This window comes from Sceloporus undulatus, chromosome 2, assembly GCF_019175285.1.
Source record: "Sceloporus undulatus isolate JIND9_A2432 ecotype Alabama chromosome 2, SceUnd_v1.1, whole genome shotgun sequence".
Lineage (NCBI taxonomy): Eukaryota > Metazoa > Chordata > Lepidosauria > Squamata > Phrynosomatidae > Sceloporus > Sceloporus undulatus.
In genome coordinates this window covers 137494712-137511357 of record NC_056523.1, presented here as the reverse complement: position 1 = coordinate 137511357, position 16646 = coordinate 137494712, and the positions used below count along the sequence as shown (strand labels likewise).

At 40.1% G+C, this 16646-nt stretch overlaps 1 protein-coding gene across 20 annotated transcripts in view; it reads right to left on the bottom strand.

The window, feature by feature from the left end:
• Window positions 1–6756: 6756 nt before the first annotated feature.
• Window positions 6757–16646, bottom strand: part of EXOC7 (exocyst complex component 7) — a 100970-nt gene continuing 91080 nt past the window's right edge. For all 20 annotated transcript variants that reach the window (XM_042449373.1, XM_042449377.1, XM_042449371.1 and 17 more), the window contains 7 exons: window positions 13000–13065; window positions 12108–12228; window positions 10190–10285; window positions 8709–8772; window positions 8014–8055; window positions 7756–7889; window positions 6757–6957 (listed from right to left, as the gene is read on the bottom strand). In XM_042449373.1, the coding sequence (XP_042305307.1) occupies window positions 6855–6957; window positions 7756–7889; window positions 8014–8055; window positions 8709–8772; window positions 10190–10285; window positions 12108–12228; window positions 13000–13065 (626 nt within the window). In that variant the 3' untranslated portion in view covers window positions 6757–6854. The remainder of the gene's footprint in view (window positions 6958–7755; window positions 7890–8013; window positions 8056–8708; window positions 8773–10189; window positions 10286–12107; window positions 12229–12999; window positions 13066–16646) is intronic.

Sequence of the window (16646 nt, the reverse complement as noted above, 5' to 3'; positions counted from 1 at the left end):
GTGGAGCATTTGGTGATTAGTGGCGATATTGTTTATGGTATTTTATATTTAGCTTGATGATGTTATTTTTCTGTTGTGCATGGATTATGTTTTTATTTTTGTTTTCAAACAATAAATTATCTGAATAATTTTCTGAAGGAACCTGGTGTATACATACAACAAATAAAGATGGCTGACAAGGAGTAATCAAAGGATCTTTCCAAGTGACTGCATCCTACATATTTGCCTGTATCTATAAGAACTGCCCCACTCCTGTGATCACTAGGAATATGACAATTAAACTGAGGTTATACTCTAGGAATGAGGCAAAGGGCATGGTTGGTTAGCTAATCTAAGACTAAATCTTACAGCGCTTTATAAATAAAGGTTAATAATAATAATAATAATAAAATCCAGTTGTTAGCCCCAACCAGAGTAGACTAATGCAACCAGTAGACATTGAGTAAATCAGTAACTATATAAATCCCACTAATTCAATGGGTTTACTCTGAGATGATTTGGATTTGTTTCTAAATGTTCATCCCTTTATTCTTACATATCATAGTAGACAACAGCACTAGAAAGGGGCATATTTCTGAACTAGTCAAGTATTTGCTTGGCAAAAGAGTGGAGGAAGTTACTCTCCTTGGGGAGATCAAATACTACACCAGCCCCAATAAACAGAAGTGATTTATATATATTCCAAAGCTCACAACTGTCCAATTACAGCTGGGTTAATATGTTGTATATTCTTCCTTTGCTTCATCTACCAGACCGTTTTTTTTCTTAAAGAAGGATAGCATAGAATACCCAGAACACAAGAAGAAGAGGAAGGAAGGAGAGCAGGTGGTGCCTCTCAGTGATGCTATGACAGAAGAGTCAGGTGGACTGAAGGAATAAATTTTATCTTCATTCCCATATTGGGGGTGCGGAGGTGGGAGCTCAACAGACACAGCTCATTAGCTAGCTAGAGCAAAGAATGAGTGTAACAGACAGGTATAGGACACATTCAGGTGGAAAGATGGAAATATACCAAACATTAATTATATGAACAAAATATGAGACCTGGTGCACAGATGCAGCAGGTTCATCTCTTGCTGATTGCAGCATCAAATTGCACAGATGAGTGAACCAGGAGGGTCAAGCACCACAAAAAGAATTCCCGTCACCTGTCCTGCCCCAGTGGAATTTGTTCTTGCCTTCAGCTGCAAGTCATCCACTGTTGAGTAATTAAGTGATGACCCCTCAGTGTTTCAACTATCCTACAGAGCCCAATCAAGCCCTAGGGGAAACAAATATGCCAATAGGATAAAAGTAATAATAAGAATAAAAAATAGTGGAAGCAGTAGAAAAGAAAGGCAAGCTTGCCTTAAGAATAAAAAAATCTTTAAAAAGATTGAAGACAAGAGTAGTAATAAAATCACACAAGAAATGTTCACTGTAGCAACAAGACTTTCTAGGCTGATTTCCTCTTGGAATTGTCCTGTGATCATGATTATTAGTCAAGGAAAGGCTAATTATGTTTTCTGACCTGTGGGAATTCAGCTAGGGAGAGTCCCAGGTGGAATACAAGCCAATGTAACTTACCTGATACCTGGCCGATGAGCCTCCCTTCCTGATTTCTTTCCACATATTTATTTTAACTTGAGAGGGTGCTGTCTGTCGTTCTTGAAAAACTGTCCTAAATGTTCAGTAAGAAAACCTGAGTCTTGCTAAACCCCTCCAAATTTTGGTGGCATTCATGCTCTTCATGACACTTAGAGAAATTGCTTGCCAGGCCTTCTGTTTTTCTACAAGCAATGCATTAGATAACTCATCAGTTTAAAAGGACCAGTACAATACACTTCTTCTGCCCATAGTTGACATTTGAAAATATATATTTCCAGTGAAAACACTCAACATGTATAGAAAATGCATTTGGGCCTTTTCAAACCTTCGACAATGTTGTTAAAACAGTAACACTTAACTGTTGTTTCATATCTTCAGTTACTCAAAAAGGAAAGCTTTCAAAGAAATACCACTTGAATGTCCCACTGGTAAATTACTAATGGAACAAGTAATTGAGGAGAAACTCTATATATATAGATTGCAAAATTGATTGCTATACTTTCCTTCTAGAAATGCTTGAATACATTTCCTGTCATGTCTACATGGGGCATTTTTCAGACAATTTCTGATGTGCTACACAATTCATTGAGCTAAGCCCATAACAAACCTGTTCCCCCCACCCACAGGGAAAAATGGGAGTGACCTTGGTTCCTCCACTAGCACCAGTCAAGACAGAATATGTGCACACACTTAGAATCATAGAATCATAGAGTTGGAAGAGCCCGCAAGGGGCATCCAGTCCAACCCCTGCCATGCAGGAACTCTCAATCAAAGCATCCCCGAAGATGGCCATCCAGCCTATGCTTAAAGACCTCCAAAGGAGGAGACTCCACTACACTCCAAGGAAGGAGTGTGTTTCACTGTCGAACAGTCTTTACTGTCAGGAAGTTTCTCCTAATGTTGAGGTGGAATCTTTTTTCCTGCAGCTTGCATCCATTGCTCCGGGTCCTAGTCTCTGGAGCAGCAGAAAACAAGCTTGCTCCCTCCTCAATATGACATCCCTTCAAGTATTTAAACAGGGCTATCATATCATCTCTTCTCTTCTCCAGGCTAAACATCCCCAGCTCCCTGAGTCGTTCCTCATAGGACATGGTTTCCAGACCCTTCACCATTTTTATCGCCCTCCTTTGGACACCCTCCAGTTTCTCAATGTCCTTTTTGAATTGTGGTGCCCAGAACTGGACACAATATTCCAGGTGGGGCCTGACCAAAGCAGAATAGAGTGGCACTATTACTTCTCTTGATCTAGACACTATACTTTTATTGATGCAGCCTAGAATTGCATTGGCCTTTTTAGCTGCCACATCACACTGTTGACTCATGTTCAACTTGTGGTCCACTTGGACTCCCAGATCCCTTTCACGTGTAGTTTCATTCAGCCAGGTGTTCCCCATCCTATATCTGTGCATTTGATTTTTCTGCCCTAAGTGCAGTACCTTACATTTCTCTGTGTTGAATTTCATTTTGTTAGCTTTGGCCCAGCTTTCTAGTCTATTCAGGTCATTTTGAATTTTGATCCTGTCCTCTTGAGTATTAGCTATTCCTGCTAATTTGGTGTCATCTACACATTTGATAAGTATACCCCCAATTCTGTCATCCAAGTCATTGATCACAGCACTGACCCCATTCGGCCGGTCAATCAATTATAAATCCATGTAACAGTTATGTTGTCTAGCCCACATTTCACTAGCTTGTTTGGAAGAATGTCATGGGAAACCTTGTCAAAGGCCTTACTGAAATCAAGATATATTATATCCACAGCATTCCCTTCATCTACCAAGCTAGTAATTTTATCAAAGAAAGAGATTAGATTTGTCTGGCATGACTTGTTTCTCTGAAACCCATGTTGACTTTTTGTGATTATGGCATTGCCTTCTAGATGTTCACAGACTCTCTGTTTAATGATCTGCTCAAGAATCTTTCCTGGTATTGATGTCAGACTAACTGGACGATAATTGTTGGGATCCTCTTTCTTCCCCTTTTTGAAGATGGGGACAAGGTTTGCCCTCCTCCAGTCTGCTGGGACTTCTCCTGTTCTCCAGGAGTTTTCAAAGATTATTGCCAATGGCTCCGATATTACATTTGCCAGTTCTTTTAATACCCTTGGATGTAGTTCATCTGGTCTTGGAGACTTATATTCATTTAGATTAACCAGGTATTCCTCTACTATCTCTTTACTCATTCTGTGCTGAAATTCCCCTATTCTGTTCTCTGCTCCATTATCCTCAGGTTGAGCACCGTTTGCCTTTTCTGAGAAGACTGAGGCAAAGAAATTGTTGAGTAATTCTGCCTTTTCTCTGTCCCCTGTTAGCATTTTGCCATCTTTTCCACGTAGTGGCCCTACTGTTTCCTTCTTCTTCCTTTTGCTGCAGACATATCCAAAAAGCCCTTTTTATTGTTTTTAACCTCTCTAGCAAGCTTGAGTTCATTCTGTACTTTAGCTTTTCTGACTTTACCCCTACACATGCCTGCTATTTCTTTGAATTCCTTTTTTGTGATTTCCCCCTTTTTCCATTACTTATACATGTTCCATTTAAAACTTAGCTGAGTTGAAAGTTCATTAGTTATCCATCCTGGTTTCTTGAGACACCTCCCATTTTTCTTCCTCACTGGGACTGTTTTAAATTGTGCCGTCAGTATCTCCCTTTTGAGAAACTCCCATCCGTCCTGAACTCCTTCATCTTTTAGTATTTCTGACCACGGGATCACCCTCAATACTTCTCTAAGTTTACTGAAATCCTAAAGTCTAGAATGCGTGTCTGACTATGCCTGGTTTTCCTTTCCATGTTATAACAAACTCCAGGAGAAGTGGTCACTTCCACCTAATGATCCCACCGCTTGCCCCCCATTAACCAAGTCATCCTTGTTGGTTAGGATCAGATCTAAAATAGCTGACCCCTTGTTGCCTCTTCCACTTTTGGACCATGAAATTGTCTTTGAGGCAAGTGGAGGAATTGATCTAGGCCTTGAGGATTTTGCTGAGTTTGACTTCCAACAAATATCAGGATAGTTGAAGTCACCCATCACTACTACATCTCTCCTTTCTGAGTGTGTAGTCATCTGTTCTAAAAAGGCATCACCCAATTCCTCCATCTGATTTGGCGGTCTGTAGTAAATTCCCACCATATATCCTTGTTGTTTCCCTCCCCTTTAATTTTTATCCAGATGCTCTCCACCTGGCTTTCAGTATTGATTGTCCTGGATCTCTCACTGGTGTAAATATCTCTGACATATAGTGCTATTCCTCCTCCTTTCCTGTTTGGCCTATTTCTCTTAAAAAGTTTACCCTCTATTTCTACATTCCATCAGAGACTCATCCCACCAGGTTTCAGTGATGCTTATTTTATCATATTTGCTTGTTGTGCTAGGAGTTCAAGTTCATCTGTTTATTTCCCTGCTCTGTGCATTAGTATAGAGACATCGCAGACCATAGGTCCTCTTTACTTGCTGCCTGTGCAAGTTTTTTTGCCTTCCACTGTTGAGTCCTTGCACTATTTGTCTTGTTTCCTCTGTGTCAGTTTGACTATTTTCTCCAGCCCTTTCGCCTTCCTTAATATGTCTCCCTCCCCCATGAAACTCAGTTCAAAGCCCTCCTGATCAAATTCTTGCGACTGTTGGCAAAAACATTTCTTCCAATGGTTTGAGATGCAACCCATCCGTTGCAAAAAGTCCCGCCTCATGGAACCGCAGCCCATGATCGAAGAATCCAAATCGTTGTCAGCGGCACCATCTGCGGAGCCAGTTGTTCACATCCGCTATTTTCCTCTCCCTTTCCTGGACCTTCCTTCAACTGGCAGAACAGACGCGATGACAACTTGTGCATCCATTTTCTTTCAGCTTCCTACCAAGAGCCTCATATCCCTTCTAATGCTCTGAAGGCTGTGTCTTGCAGTATCGGTTCCCATGTGGACCCAAAGAAAGGGGTATTGGTCAGTAAGCTTCACCAGTCTTGTCAGCCTCTCTGTCACATCACGGATCTTGCCCCGGGGAGACAACACACCTCTGAGGACATCTTGTCAGGCCTACAATTACTGCTTCTGTACCCCTCAGCAAGGAGTCCCCCACTATGACCCCATGCCTCCTCCGAGGCTTAGCAGCGACTGTTCCCTCTGGTGGAACTCTCAGGCTCCCCTGCTCTGTCTCTGATGTCTGTCCATGCTGCTCTTCCTCGTCCTCCTTGGTAAGGGATTATATTACATCAGGAAAGTGTCCATATACTTAATTCATGTGAAGAGTTGAACAAAGCATGGAAGAAATTCCTTTATAAGAGAAACCACAGGAACACTGTGGTAGATTTTGAAGAAGATAGAACTCCTTTTTTAAATCAGTGTGTGGTTCAGGAATTGACATGCAATACAATGGCCAGCCAGATGCTTATGGGAAGCTACAATAAGACAAGACAGTGATAGTATCGTCCCACTTACATTTCTCAGCAATTATATAAAAAAGCACACCACGTCTAATACAGAAGTATAGAAAGGAAAATGGCATGGTGAAAACAAGCAGTCTAGTAGCACTTTGAAACTAACTGGTTTATCCTGGCAAAAGCTCTCATGGATATTATCCACTTCTACGATATACTGATCGATCAGTGCTCAAATTTCATACTGAAATAAATAAATTGTCTCAAGCGTGCTGTAAGATCATTCTTCCCACACACTACTCTTTTTCTTTTATTCTGTGAATGACTATAAAGCTATCTCTTTAGAAAATATCAGAGGTAAATCAAATGATTGGCTGTCATGGATAGGCTCATCCTCTATTCTTTATCCCCCTTTACAATTATCCGAATTGTGACTCTGTCTTTACTTCCCTGCCAAAGCAAGTCCGAGGTACGTAGCAAATTTTTATTACTGCTCTCTTAGCTTAACTCTCTTGAACCTGGTCTCATTGATTTCAATTTGACATGTAGGGGAAAAAAGGGAAAGAAAAAATAAAAGTACAGGGAGGAGGGAATAGAAGGGGAAAAAGCACCAAGAGGGAAAGAAGGATAGCTAGCAGCTGCTTAAAACTGAAAATGAAGTATTTTTAAAAGTGTACAAAGAAAACATTGTGTTAGAAACAGTGCCTTGGAAATCAGAAAGAATCCCCACATAACTACTATTTTCAATACACATACATGGATATCCAGTTCTCTGCAATAATCTAAGAAATCAGACAAGCCATAAATTGTGTTTCTATGAGTTTATAAATACAAGCATAAACCACAGCTTTCACAGATGGGTGGAAAAGAGGACTAGGAAACCAACAACACACAGGCAGGGAGTTCATGCTGATGTGTCAAAGAGCTTCTCAATCATCTCGCCCACCTGCTCCACTCTGTATTTAATGTATTTCTCAGGGTTCTTTGTGAAGGGTACATTACCATACCTGCCAAGGAAACAAGAAAGAAAATCTTTTGTGACAAGCATGGATCGAATTTCTCATGACATAGTTGCCCTTTCCGTTTTTAACAGCTGCCACATCATCATTACAACCATCACTTATACTAACAGCAACCACAGAGCTTCCAGTGCCAGTCATTTTGCAGCCAAAACTGCAGCAGCCAAACATCAGCAGATGTTCTCACAGACTGGGGAAAACCTCTAGGTTTGCTGAAGAACAAAAAACAAAGCAAAGCAAAAGCCTCCAGGAGAGGAGGGGAAAAAGTCCAAGTGTGTTTCCTGTGTGCAAAACAGTCCAGTGATGACTAAACAGGCTTAACAAGTACAGGCTTAACAAGTACAGAATTCTGACCTGAGAGGATCTCCAGGAAACATCATAAGAAAATGAAGGGATGGGATTGAGTGGCTGAAATGCTGATCAGCATCACCCTGCACTGCAGTGTTTTGCTACAGGCCCTATAGTAGAATGCCATCTATTCTTGTTCAGTCCCCATATCTACTCAATTGCTGTAATCATTAGAAAGGTTGTCCTTACAGCTGGGCTATGTTTATCATCAAATTTTGGGTGATTGTAATATGTGCTAAACTACAACCACACAAGTTTCATGTGCCAAATTCTGCTTTTCAACCCACTTCAAGGACACATGTAACCAACTAATGTACTGCACACACAAAGAGAATAGTGTTGGAAACTGGAATGCAGGGAGAGATCCTTCAAAGCCTTTCCTGCATGCCATCACTCTTTCTGAACAGATAGAAGGTCTTTATGAGGACAAATGATCACCTTTTTAGGAATGCAGCGTAGGCCTCTTGCACAATGGTCTTCTGGGCATGCCGGATTTTGTCCCTCTGTTCTGTGTCAGGGATAGCCCAAGCTTTCTGGATTTTACACAGCTCCTCCAGACCATCATTAAAACCCTTTTCCATAGGGAAGATTAAGTTAACCACACACTTGGAGCAGAATATAACATGGCAAAACAAGAATAGAAAGGGCACAAAGCCATAACAAAGAACATATGCTTGGTCTTTGGCAGTTACTTACCTTAAAGCGTTCCTTGATCACCTGCCTCTCCTTATCCTTGAACTGTAAAGGAGTAAGAAAAAGAGGAGCTCTTCTATTTATGTCTTTTCCTCAAATAATATTGCTGTTCAAATTGCTTCTTTACCATTCAGGTAAGGAGTTGACAGTGAGTCTCCAGGGATTTTTGGACTTCCAAGTCACAGAATCCCTCATCAGTAGCTATGCTAGCTAGGGCAGCTGGGAGTCAAAGACAAAAACCATCTGAAGGGTAACAGTTGCCCATTTCTGATTTAGCAGCAACTGGACAGTCCCAGGATAGTGCTCCACATACCAGGGAAACCTATTCAGCCAACATCCTTGAGGACTGCCATGCAAGCATGATTTGGAACACAGTACATGGGTGGACAGTGCCCTGATTCTTTCCCAAAACACAGAGGTCCAACAACACACACACACACCACAGCTATTAGCCACAGGGGGGGAAGCGTCCAGTGATGGCAGTATCAACATCAGCCGGGGGGGGGGGGGATTGCTAGGACCACTGAGTGGATCAATGCTCTCCCCCCATGTACTGTATTTCAGATCTTGCTTGCATGACAATCCACAATGACATCTGAAGATTTTTGAAAGATGTACACATTTACATGTATTTTGGCCCTAACCTAATTTAGAAGGGATGAATATACATTACAATTTCCCAACACAAATATTCTCACCTTGACGCCAGGTTGGAAGACAGGCAAATTTTTATCTGAGATGTAGTCTGTTACTTTTAACCAACTAAAAAAGAAATGAAGAATGGTAAGCAAAGCAAGTATGGTCTCCATTAGTTATCACATGAAAATGAACTTTCAAATAATAAATATCTGTGTGCCAATAATTAAATCAGGAAATCCAAGTGGCCAAACTCTCTCTTGGTCTCTTCAGTTTTTAAGCACTGCTGCCTCTGTACCTGCAGGATATAGAACGATGTACTTCTTTAAACAGCCTGTGTTATTTGATAGGCTGTTCCCTGTCTGGCAGCAATAATAAACAAGAAAAAGGATAGATTTTACCATTTCTGTTCCTTAAAACCAATGGTAACACTGAAGATCTGATGTGCAAACCCAACAGTTGGAATTCAAAACATGCTTGTTATGCAACATGGAGATCACATTTCAGTTCAGCTTCCTATTTCCAGATTTCATATGCAAAGGTGGCATCTTAGCTATGTATATTTTATGCACACAACCCATACATTTTTGTTTGTTTCCATTTTCACCAAAAGACTTTACTGTTTGTCAATATCTCGAGCCAAGCATGGGTTACCATGCTGCCTGCCATTTGTTGCTGACCTGCAATTCCCATCAGCTCCAGCCAACAGAAAAAGTAACAGTGGATCAAAAGCATACCATGAGGTGGTTAGCTAGTGCTGGTGTGACCTACACTCCAATAACATCTGGAGGACCACAAGTTGCCCCATTCTGTCTTGCTGGGCTCTAAAAAGGGCAAGCTATACTACAGAATGTAAGCTGTAGAAACAAAATAAGATACACACATCAGCTAGAATCCAACTGTGAAGGGAGAAGCCAACCAATCACCATTCAGGGAATGCAGTGAAAAGGGGCTGAGGGGAGGGGAGAAAGAACACAAAACTGAGGCTTGTCTTTATCAGAGGGGAGACATGGGAAAGATGGCATGGAGACAAGGAAAACCTATAATAGAACAGTAAACCAGGAGGAAGAACTGAATAGGGTTTTGGAGAGTTGTGAATGATTAAATACTTCCGGGGGAATGTTTGATCTAATTATGTATTAATAAACTACTTGTTTATTCCTTTTAGAACTGTGTATGACTGTTCATGTTATGTTTTGATAGAATCTTACGATAGTGACCCCACAGAACAACACATCCACTAGAACCATGTAGGGATCATCTTGAGGCTCAAATATCTGATCCAGGGAGGGATCATGAAGAGGGCAAGGTTAGTTACAGGAGCCCAAGGGTTTGGAACTGTTGGGCTAGCCTTAGAAAGGGGATCCATCATACCAACAACACTAACTGTTTTAGAGAAAGAGCATTTCTCAAGAAGGATCAAATGCCTCCTTCCTTTTTCATCATGTTCTGCTGTAAAAGCCTCTTCACGTGTTCATTAAAATTTGATGCTAGGGTTCAGGTCATGCCTTTAGTGAGAAATGACCAGATGGTTTCTTCTGACCTGCGTTGGTAAGTTAAAATCTGCTGCTTAATGTGTTCTCTGTAAGATCGCTCTGCTGTCTTCTGTGTCACAGCCACCAACTGAATTAATTCAGACCTAAAAGCAAAGAAACAGAATACTAAATAATCAATGGGCTTCCAAAGCAAAACAAAAAACCTTTCTGTTTAAAGAACAAGATGTGGTTTCACATTATTCAAAGCACTGGTTCAGTTGTTCTACACTTTTAATGGAAACAAATCTGAGTTTGTCCTAGAAGCCAATCAAATTTGTGGACTCTGCTTTGTAGGCTGAGGATTAGTCATAACTGTGATATACTGAGGTTCATAGGGTGCTCCAAGTATCTCTAGAACCCAAGAGAACTGTGGGAACATGTCTCCACCCTTGTTTCCATTTTCTCTTCACTCTGTTTTTGTGGAATTTCTCTCCAGTTTCAACCTCAGAAATGCCTAGAAAGTGGCCATCAGTCCTACTGCTTTCTAAGGCTCAAAGAGATCCACTTATGTATCTCAAGACTGAAGCTGTAAGCTAGCATCTCTCTGACTTTACACTGACTTTAAGAATGGCTTGGAAAGGACAAAATATCTCACTGCTCTCTTAGCCCTTCCAAAGCCAGTTACGGATCTGAGAGATCCTAACCTGCTCCAGGACAGGAAGAACAGCAAAAAAATCTCACTAGAATAAAAAGCAGAGTTGTCAACGGCATGGATATATGCACGTTCTTATCTCAAAAGCCAATGAAATCTGGGTCTATTAAAATAAGGGATATACAGTTGGCCCCCTGTATACATGGATTCTTTATCCATGGATTCAACCATCCACAGCTTGAAAATATTTTAAAATATATATAAATCCCATTAAAAAAAAACCTTGAATTTGCCATTTTATATAAGGGACACCATTTTACTATGCCATTATATTTAATGAGACTTGAGCATCCACAGATTTTGGTATCCATGAGAAGTCTTGGAACCAAACCCCTGGGGATAACAAGGGCCCACTGTATCAACTTTTGTTCACTGTTTCAACAGCAGCCTATTGCTGGTCAGGCTCAATGATTTTGCTACCTAGGCAGGAGTATCTGTCCAGTACATTTGGAGCAATGGGAGCAGCCTTAGTTTCTGGTGGCTACCATTTTAGGGAAAAGGAAAACCTATCACAATAAAGTCTTTCAACAGAGAGGCACTAATGGTAAAGGACAATTGTTAGAGATGTAAAAAAAAAAGAAGAAGAGGTTCTTTGTCTGCATATAAAGATTTTAGCACAGGGCTCTGAGGCTTAGGAACTTTGGGTATGGTGACACAGCTACTTGCTAAGTTCAGGGTTAGGACAAGGATAGGCTGGCTGGCATTACTCACTTTCCCCAGAAGAGTGTGACACCCATCCATTTGTACCTGGGTCACAACAAATCCTACACTCCTTCCTGATGGCACTAGTTTTTGGCCTTTTGAGGCACACAATAATTCAATTATATTAACATCAACTTTGTTTTATAACCACATATACCTAGTAACTAGAGTACTGAATCCAAAATACCTATAGAAAAGAAAATCTGTAAAGGATTTCTTTTGTCACTGAAAACTATAAAGGGTTTTGAGTGACTGCCCCTAGAAGACAGAATGCAATCAGTTGATAATTATTCTTGGATTTACTGGGAAGTGCTCTCCAAAATAAGATGAAAGAATCCTATGCAATCAGAACCTTCTTGGCTGCTTTTATTTTCCACTGCCTTATGCAAGACAATGTTTACAGTATAAATGACAGACTTCAAAGGCCTCTTTTTGAAAGAGAACATGGAAACAGTAGACAAAATGGAGTACCAAATCTGCTCGGCAGAAAAATTAACAAAGGTTTATGAGCACAATATACTGGCAGAAATTCCAGCAGGCACTAAGAACATGAAGAGAATTCATGTACTTACTTTTCAAGGGACTTGAGAATGTAATTGTAGTTGTTATGCAGAAAGATGGCACTTAAAGCTGGGTCCTCATAAACTTTGGATTTGCTGAGAAGGTTTAGTTGTAAGTTGCCCAGAACTTTGCCTTAACAAGAAGGAATGCATGAATGGAAGTGAAACCACTGTAAAGATCTCAAGTTTGAGAAAGGTATAAGAGTATAAGCTATTAAGACTGTAAACAGTCTGCCTACACCACTCTTTAAGTGACTGGTTAAATTTGAATTCATTTTACATGTTGCAACACCTCAGAAAAGAATACTTTCTAAAAATCCTGAAAAGCTGTTTCTTAAAGGCAATATAAGTATGGCATGGTACACATGGCGTTAAAGCGCCATGCTTGCGCTGTGCTAGACATACAGGACCGCACAGCAACTGTGCGGTCCCTAACCCTAGCACGTACTGGCGGTGCAATAATGGCGGCGCCCCATATACACGGGTGCCAACATTATGACATAATGGACGCATAGCATCTACACGTCATGCCTCGCCAGTTATGTCATGAGTGCGCCATTGGCTTTTTGAGGGTTCTTTTTCCTCCGCAGGGAAGCCGTGCGGTTTGGCGGTTGCGGCTTCCCTGTGGAGGAAAAACAAGCGTTGGCAGACTGCCATTTTTTGTTAAAAAGATTTTCCTCTTCCTTGTTATAGGGAGTTAATCCACACTACATGAAAGAGAGGAAGTATTGGGATGCAAGGAGCAGCATCTACAAGTCACTATGATTTCCACCCAACTAGAACCATATAATGGATCAAGCTGTTACCCAATTCAGTCAACTTTATTCCCAGATAAATAGGCATAGGACATTAATATGCAGCTTGTGAAAAAGAAAGAGCTAGTAGCCTGAGAAAGATTACTCACAGATGTAGGTGCTGAGTAGCCTTCTACTGAATTCAGAACTGTAGCTACTTGCTGAAGAGCTGGTTTCTAAATGGGAAAGAACATTCAATCAGTCATATATGTCATATAGTAGTCTTTGTATGGCTATTTTATCTCCCACTGAATAAAATTTTTGAGTCTATTGAGATTTGCTAAACCACCTGATCTTGGATTTATCATGTAAGATCAAGACAACATTTTTGCTTAACTCTAGGGCAGAAAGCACATGCACCTAGGTTCCCAGATGTTGCTCAGCTTCAATACTGGAAGCCAGCAAGGCCAATGATCAGTGATTCTAAGTGCTGCAATCCAGCAACATCTGGCTACCAAACTTGGGAACCACTGCACTATTAATTCACAGATAGTGACTAATTGATGCCCCACTCCCAACCACCAAACCTGTTTCGGTACCAAAAATTCTCATCTAGACAAGGACAACATTGTTTTTAATACACTAGAAAATGAACAGTGCTATTATATCAACATTAATGCAGCTAATAATTTAACCTGAGTGTATCACATACCATCATCTAGTATAATAAGAATATTCCCACATGAATAAAACAAGCTATCAAAAGGTTTCTATTAATGTTACTATCTGTGTTGGTAGGCAATACCAATGGAACCATATCAGAATATATAGCCTATAATTAAATAATCAATTCCTGGGCTGAACTGAATTCCCATGTCTTTAAAGGCTAAGAAGCAGATGTCTAGAACTGTCTAGAACATGTCTAGAACTGACCAACATAATGAGGATTTGAATTAATCTTGCTAAATTACTCATTATTGATAACAAAGGTTGTCCTGAAAGTTGAGACTGCCTGTTGAGAGTTTGTTAATCTCTACAAGATTTCTCCTCTCTAACACAAACTTCTCTCCAACACAAACTTTTTCCCCTGTGAAGGTTTTTTTCCCCCCGTCAAGATTTTGGCAGTTTGTGCAAAATGCCTCTGCACAAAATGAATGTCTTTTTCCTTTGTGGAAAAAAAATACACCCAGACAGATAACACAAAAGGGTTGGATGATTAATAAAAAAGCCTAAACAACCCACCCACATGATTCTATTTTTTTAGTCTTTGCAACAAGGCTGGAGGTGTTATAGCATAGCTAAGAAATCTGTGCAAAAGTTGTTCACACAATACAAGACCTCACCACAGAATGATAAAAAAATATGCCATCATGCAGGTGATGAGAAAAAAATTGTGCTCTCTCACACTCCTACATGTGAGAATAAGAGAAGAAAAGATTTACATCTCTAGTGCAGACTGATTTAGGGAAGTATGGTGAAACAGGAATTGAGGGTTCTTTGCCATTTGTCAGCTAGCCTTATGTGTCTGGGATTACCTCTAGTTACCTTCTGGTTTCCTGAGCTTCCAATTTATGAACAACATTATCATCCAGCTAGGCAGTTTAAGATTAACATTCCCCTGAAGTAATCTTAAGCATTAGAATTTCAGAATATTTAGCATAGGAGAATTAAAAAAAAAGACTTAGCATGTTAGTCTGGATTGGTATGCAAAGGAATACTGCAGCACCTTTGAGACTAACAAAGAGGTTTGTAGTATAGGGTTTCGTAGACTGAAGAGTTTATCACATGGGGGAAATCCCGTGCAAAAACGAGATTTAAAAGGTAGGAAAAACCTGCAAAAGCTAGTTGATTTTCACACATGTCATTGTTAAACTTGTGTTAACCTGAATGGAAAGTAAACAAAAGAAGCTCCTTTTTACTTTCGGATTTTTATTAGAAAGGAGCAGCTTTTGTCTCCTTTCCCTTCACTTTCCGTTCAGGTTAAGATTAGTTTAACAATGACGTTGTGTTGTGGGCTTTTTCCAATTTAATCTCCCATTTTTGCATGGGATTCCCCCCATGTGATAAACTCCTGAATCTACTTCATCAGATGCATGGAATAAAAATGCCTAGAGATAGACATTACATTCATGGGTATAAATGTCTATCCATAGACAGACACTTTGTGCATCTGACAAAGCAGATTTAGTCTACAAAAGCTTATGCTACAAACTTCTTTCTCTTGATGACGGTACAATATCCCTTTGCCTGGGAGAATAAACATGCAGCCTTGTAAAATACATTAGGCCATTTATTAATATAAACAACTCAGCATATACATATACACACTCCTCTTAGGGAGGAACACACACTTTTCAGTCTAGCCACATTCTGATATAGACTGTATATTGGTAAGGAACTTGACATCTTGTGTAACACTCTAACATAATCATCTGTTGAGGAACTGTAAACATCGCAAAGAGGCACCCATGGGGGGAAAATCACATGTATCCAAATGCATTTATAATACATTGCAGCAACTAACAGCCTAACTATCACCAGCATTATCAGGCATGGTATCCAACCATAGTACAGAATAGTAAGCAGCTGTTAGGACACACCAGTATAGGCAGCAGCAGAAGCAGGCCAGGAGACCACTTACCTTATCTGATCTAATGTTGGTTTATATATTATCTCAAGCTACTCCTATCTGCTCATCTCTGCCTATCAGGAATGAGAGTTAATTGGTCTTCTCTTATCATCCAGTTAACAATACGTATTATTGGTCTTTTGCTCTAAGCCAATTAGACAGGACTTGGAATAGTCTAGTTGCTCAAGATCACTGAACATCTAATTGCAAATGAGGTTTTACTGGCCTCTTGCAAAAGGCCACAAAGTATCAATTAACATATTTTCTTACTGGTCACCGTTATGGCTAGCTGGCATCAGCAGACTGCAACATGTATGATTCAACAGGACTGAAGACTAGTGTACCAATTCAGTATGCCTTTCGGGTTTCCTGCCTCATTTTCTGTCAAGGCCACCATTCTTTAGCTACATCATCTACTTATTATTTTCTACAAAGGGCATTTGTATTATTTCTCATTTTGAGTTAATATGACTAAAGTGCCCAGAACCAGACTGTAAACCTATACTTTTAATACCTTGCTGTCTAACAGAAAAATAATTGGCTTTTTACTATGAAGATGCTACTCAGTTCTATTTCCATTCTTTCTTCCAATGTAAAGGTTTCAAGATCTTAAATATACACAAAACATAACCTCCAGCATATAATGAGCATTACACAACACCTGGAGAAGGTTTTGAATTTGAAAAGATATAAGGCATGATTATGGAGATGCCTATGCAGCTTCATGAAAGAAGAACACTTTGATAATTTCTTCTTGAGTTGGGTCATGCTCAGGTGGCTGAATCAGCCATATTAGTAGTTATCTGTCTATGTGTTTCCTGATGGAATCTCTGGCTCAAATGAAACTGAAAGACTCAGGAACAAATTACTTCTAATAATCCTAAAATTAACAAGTTGCCATATAGGACAGCATTTTACGTACTTGCACTGGCAGGAGAAGTTATCCTATAGGGCATCTCTTCTCAAATGCAGTGAAGAGTCAAGCACATGAATCATGCCAGTGAATGAATGCACTACAGTCCTGACAACCAATTTTTATAAACGAAATAGCAGGTTTGTATTCATGTGATTGCACGTAGAAGTCTAAGCAGAGTAATAAATCCTTTCCATAACAGTTTTTCCACTGACCCCCCCCCCCCCCCCACTCCAGCAGTTTCTTTCATCTTACAAAGTTTACAAAGGAAGACA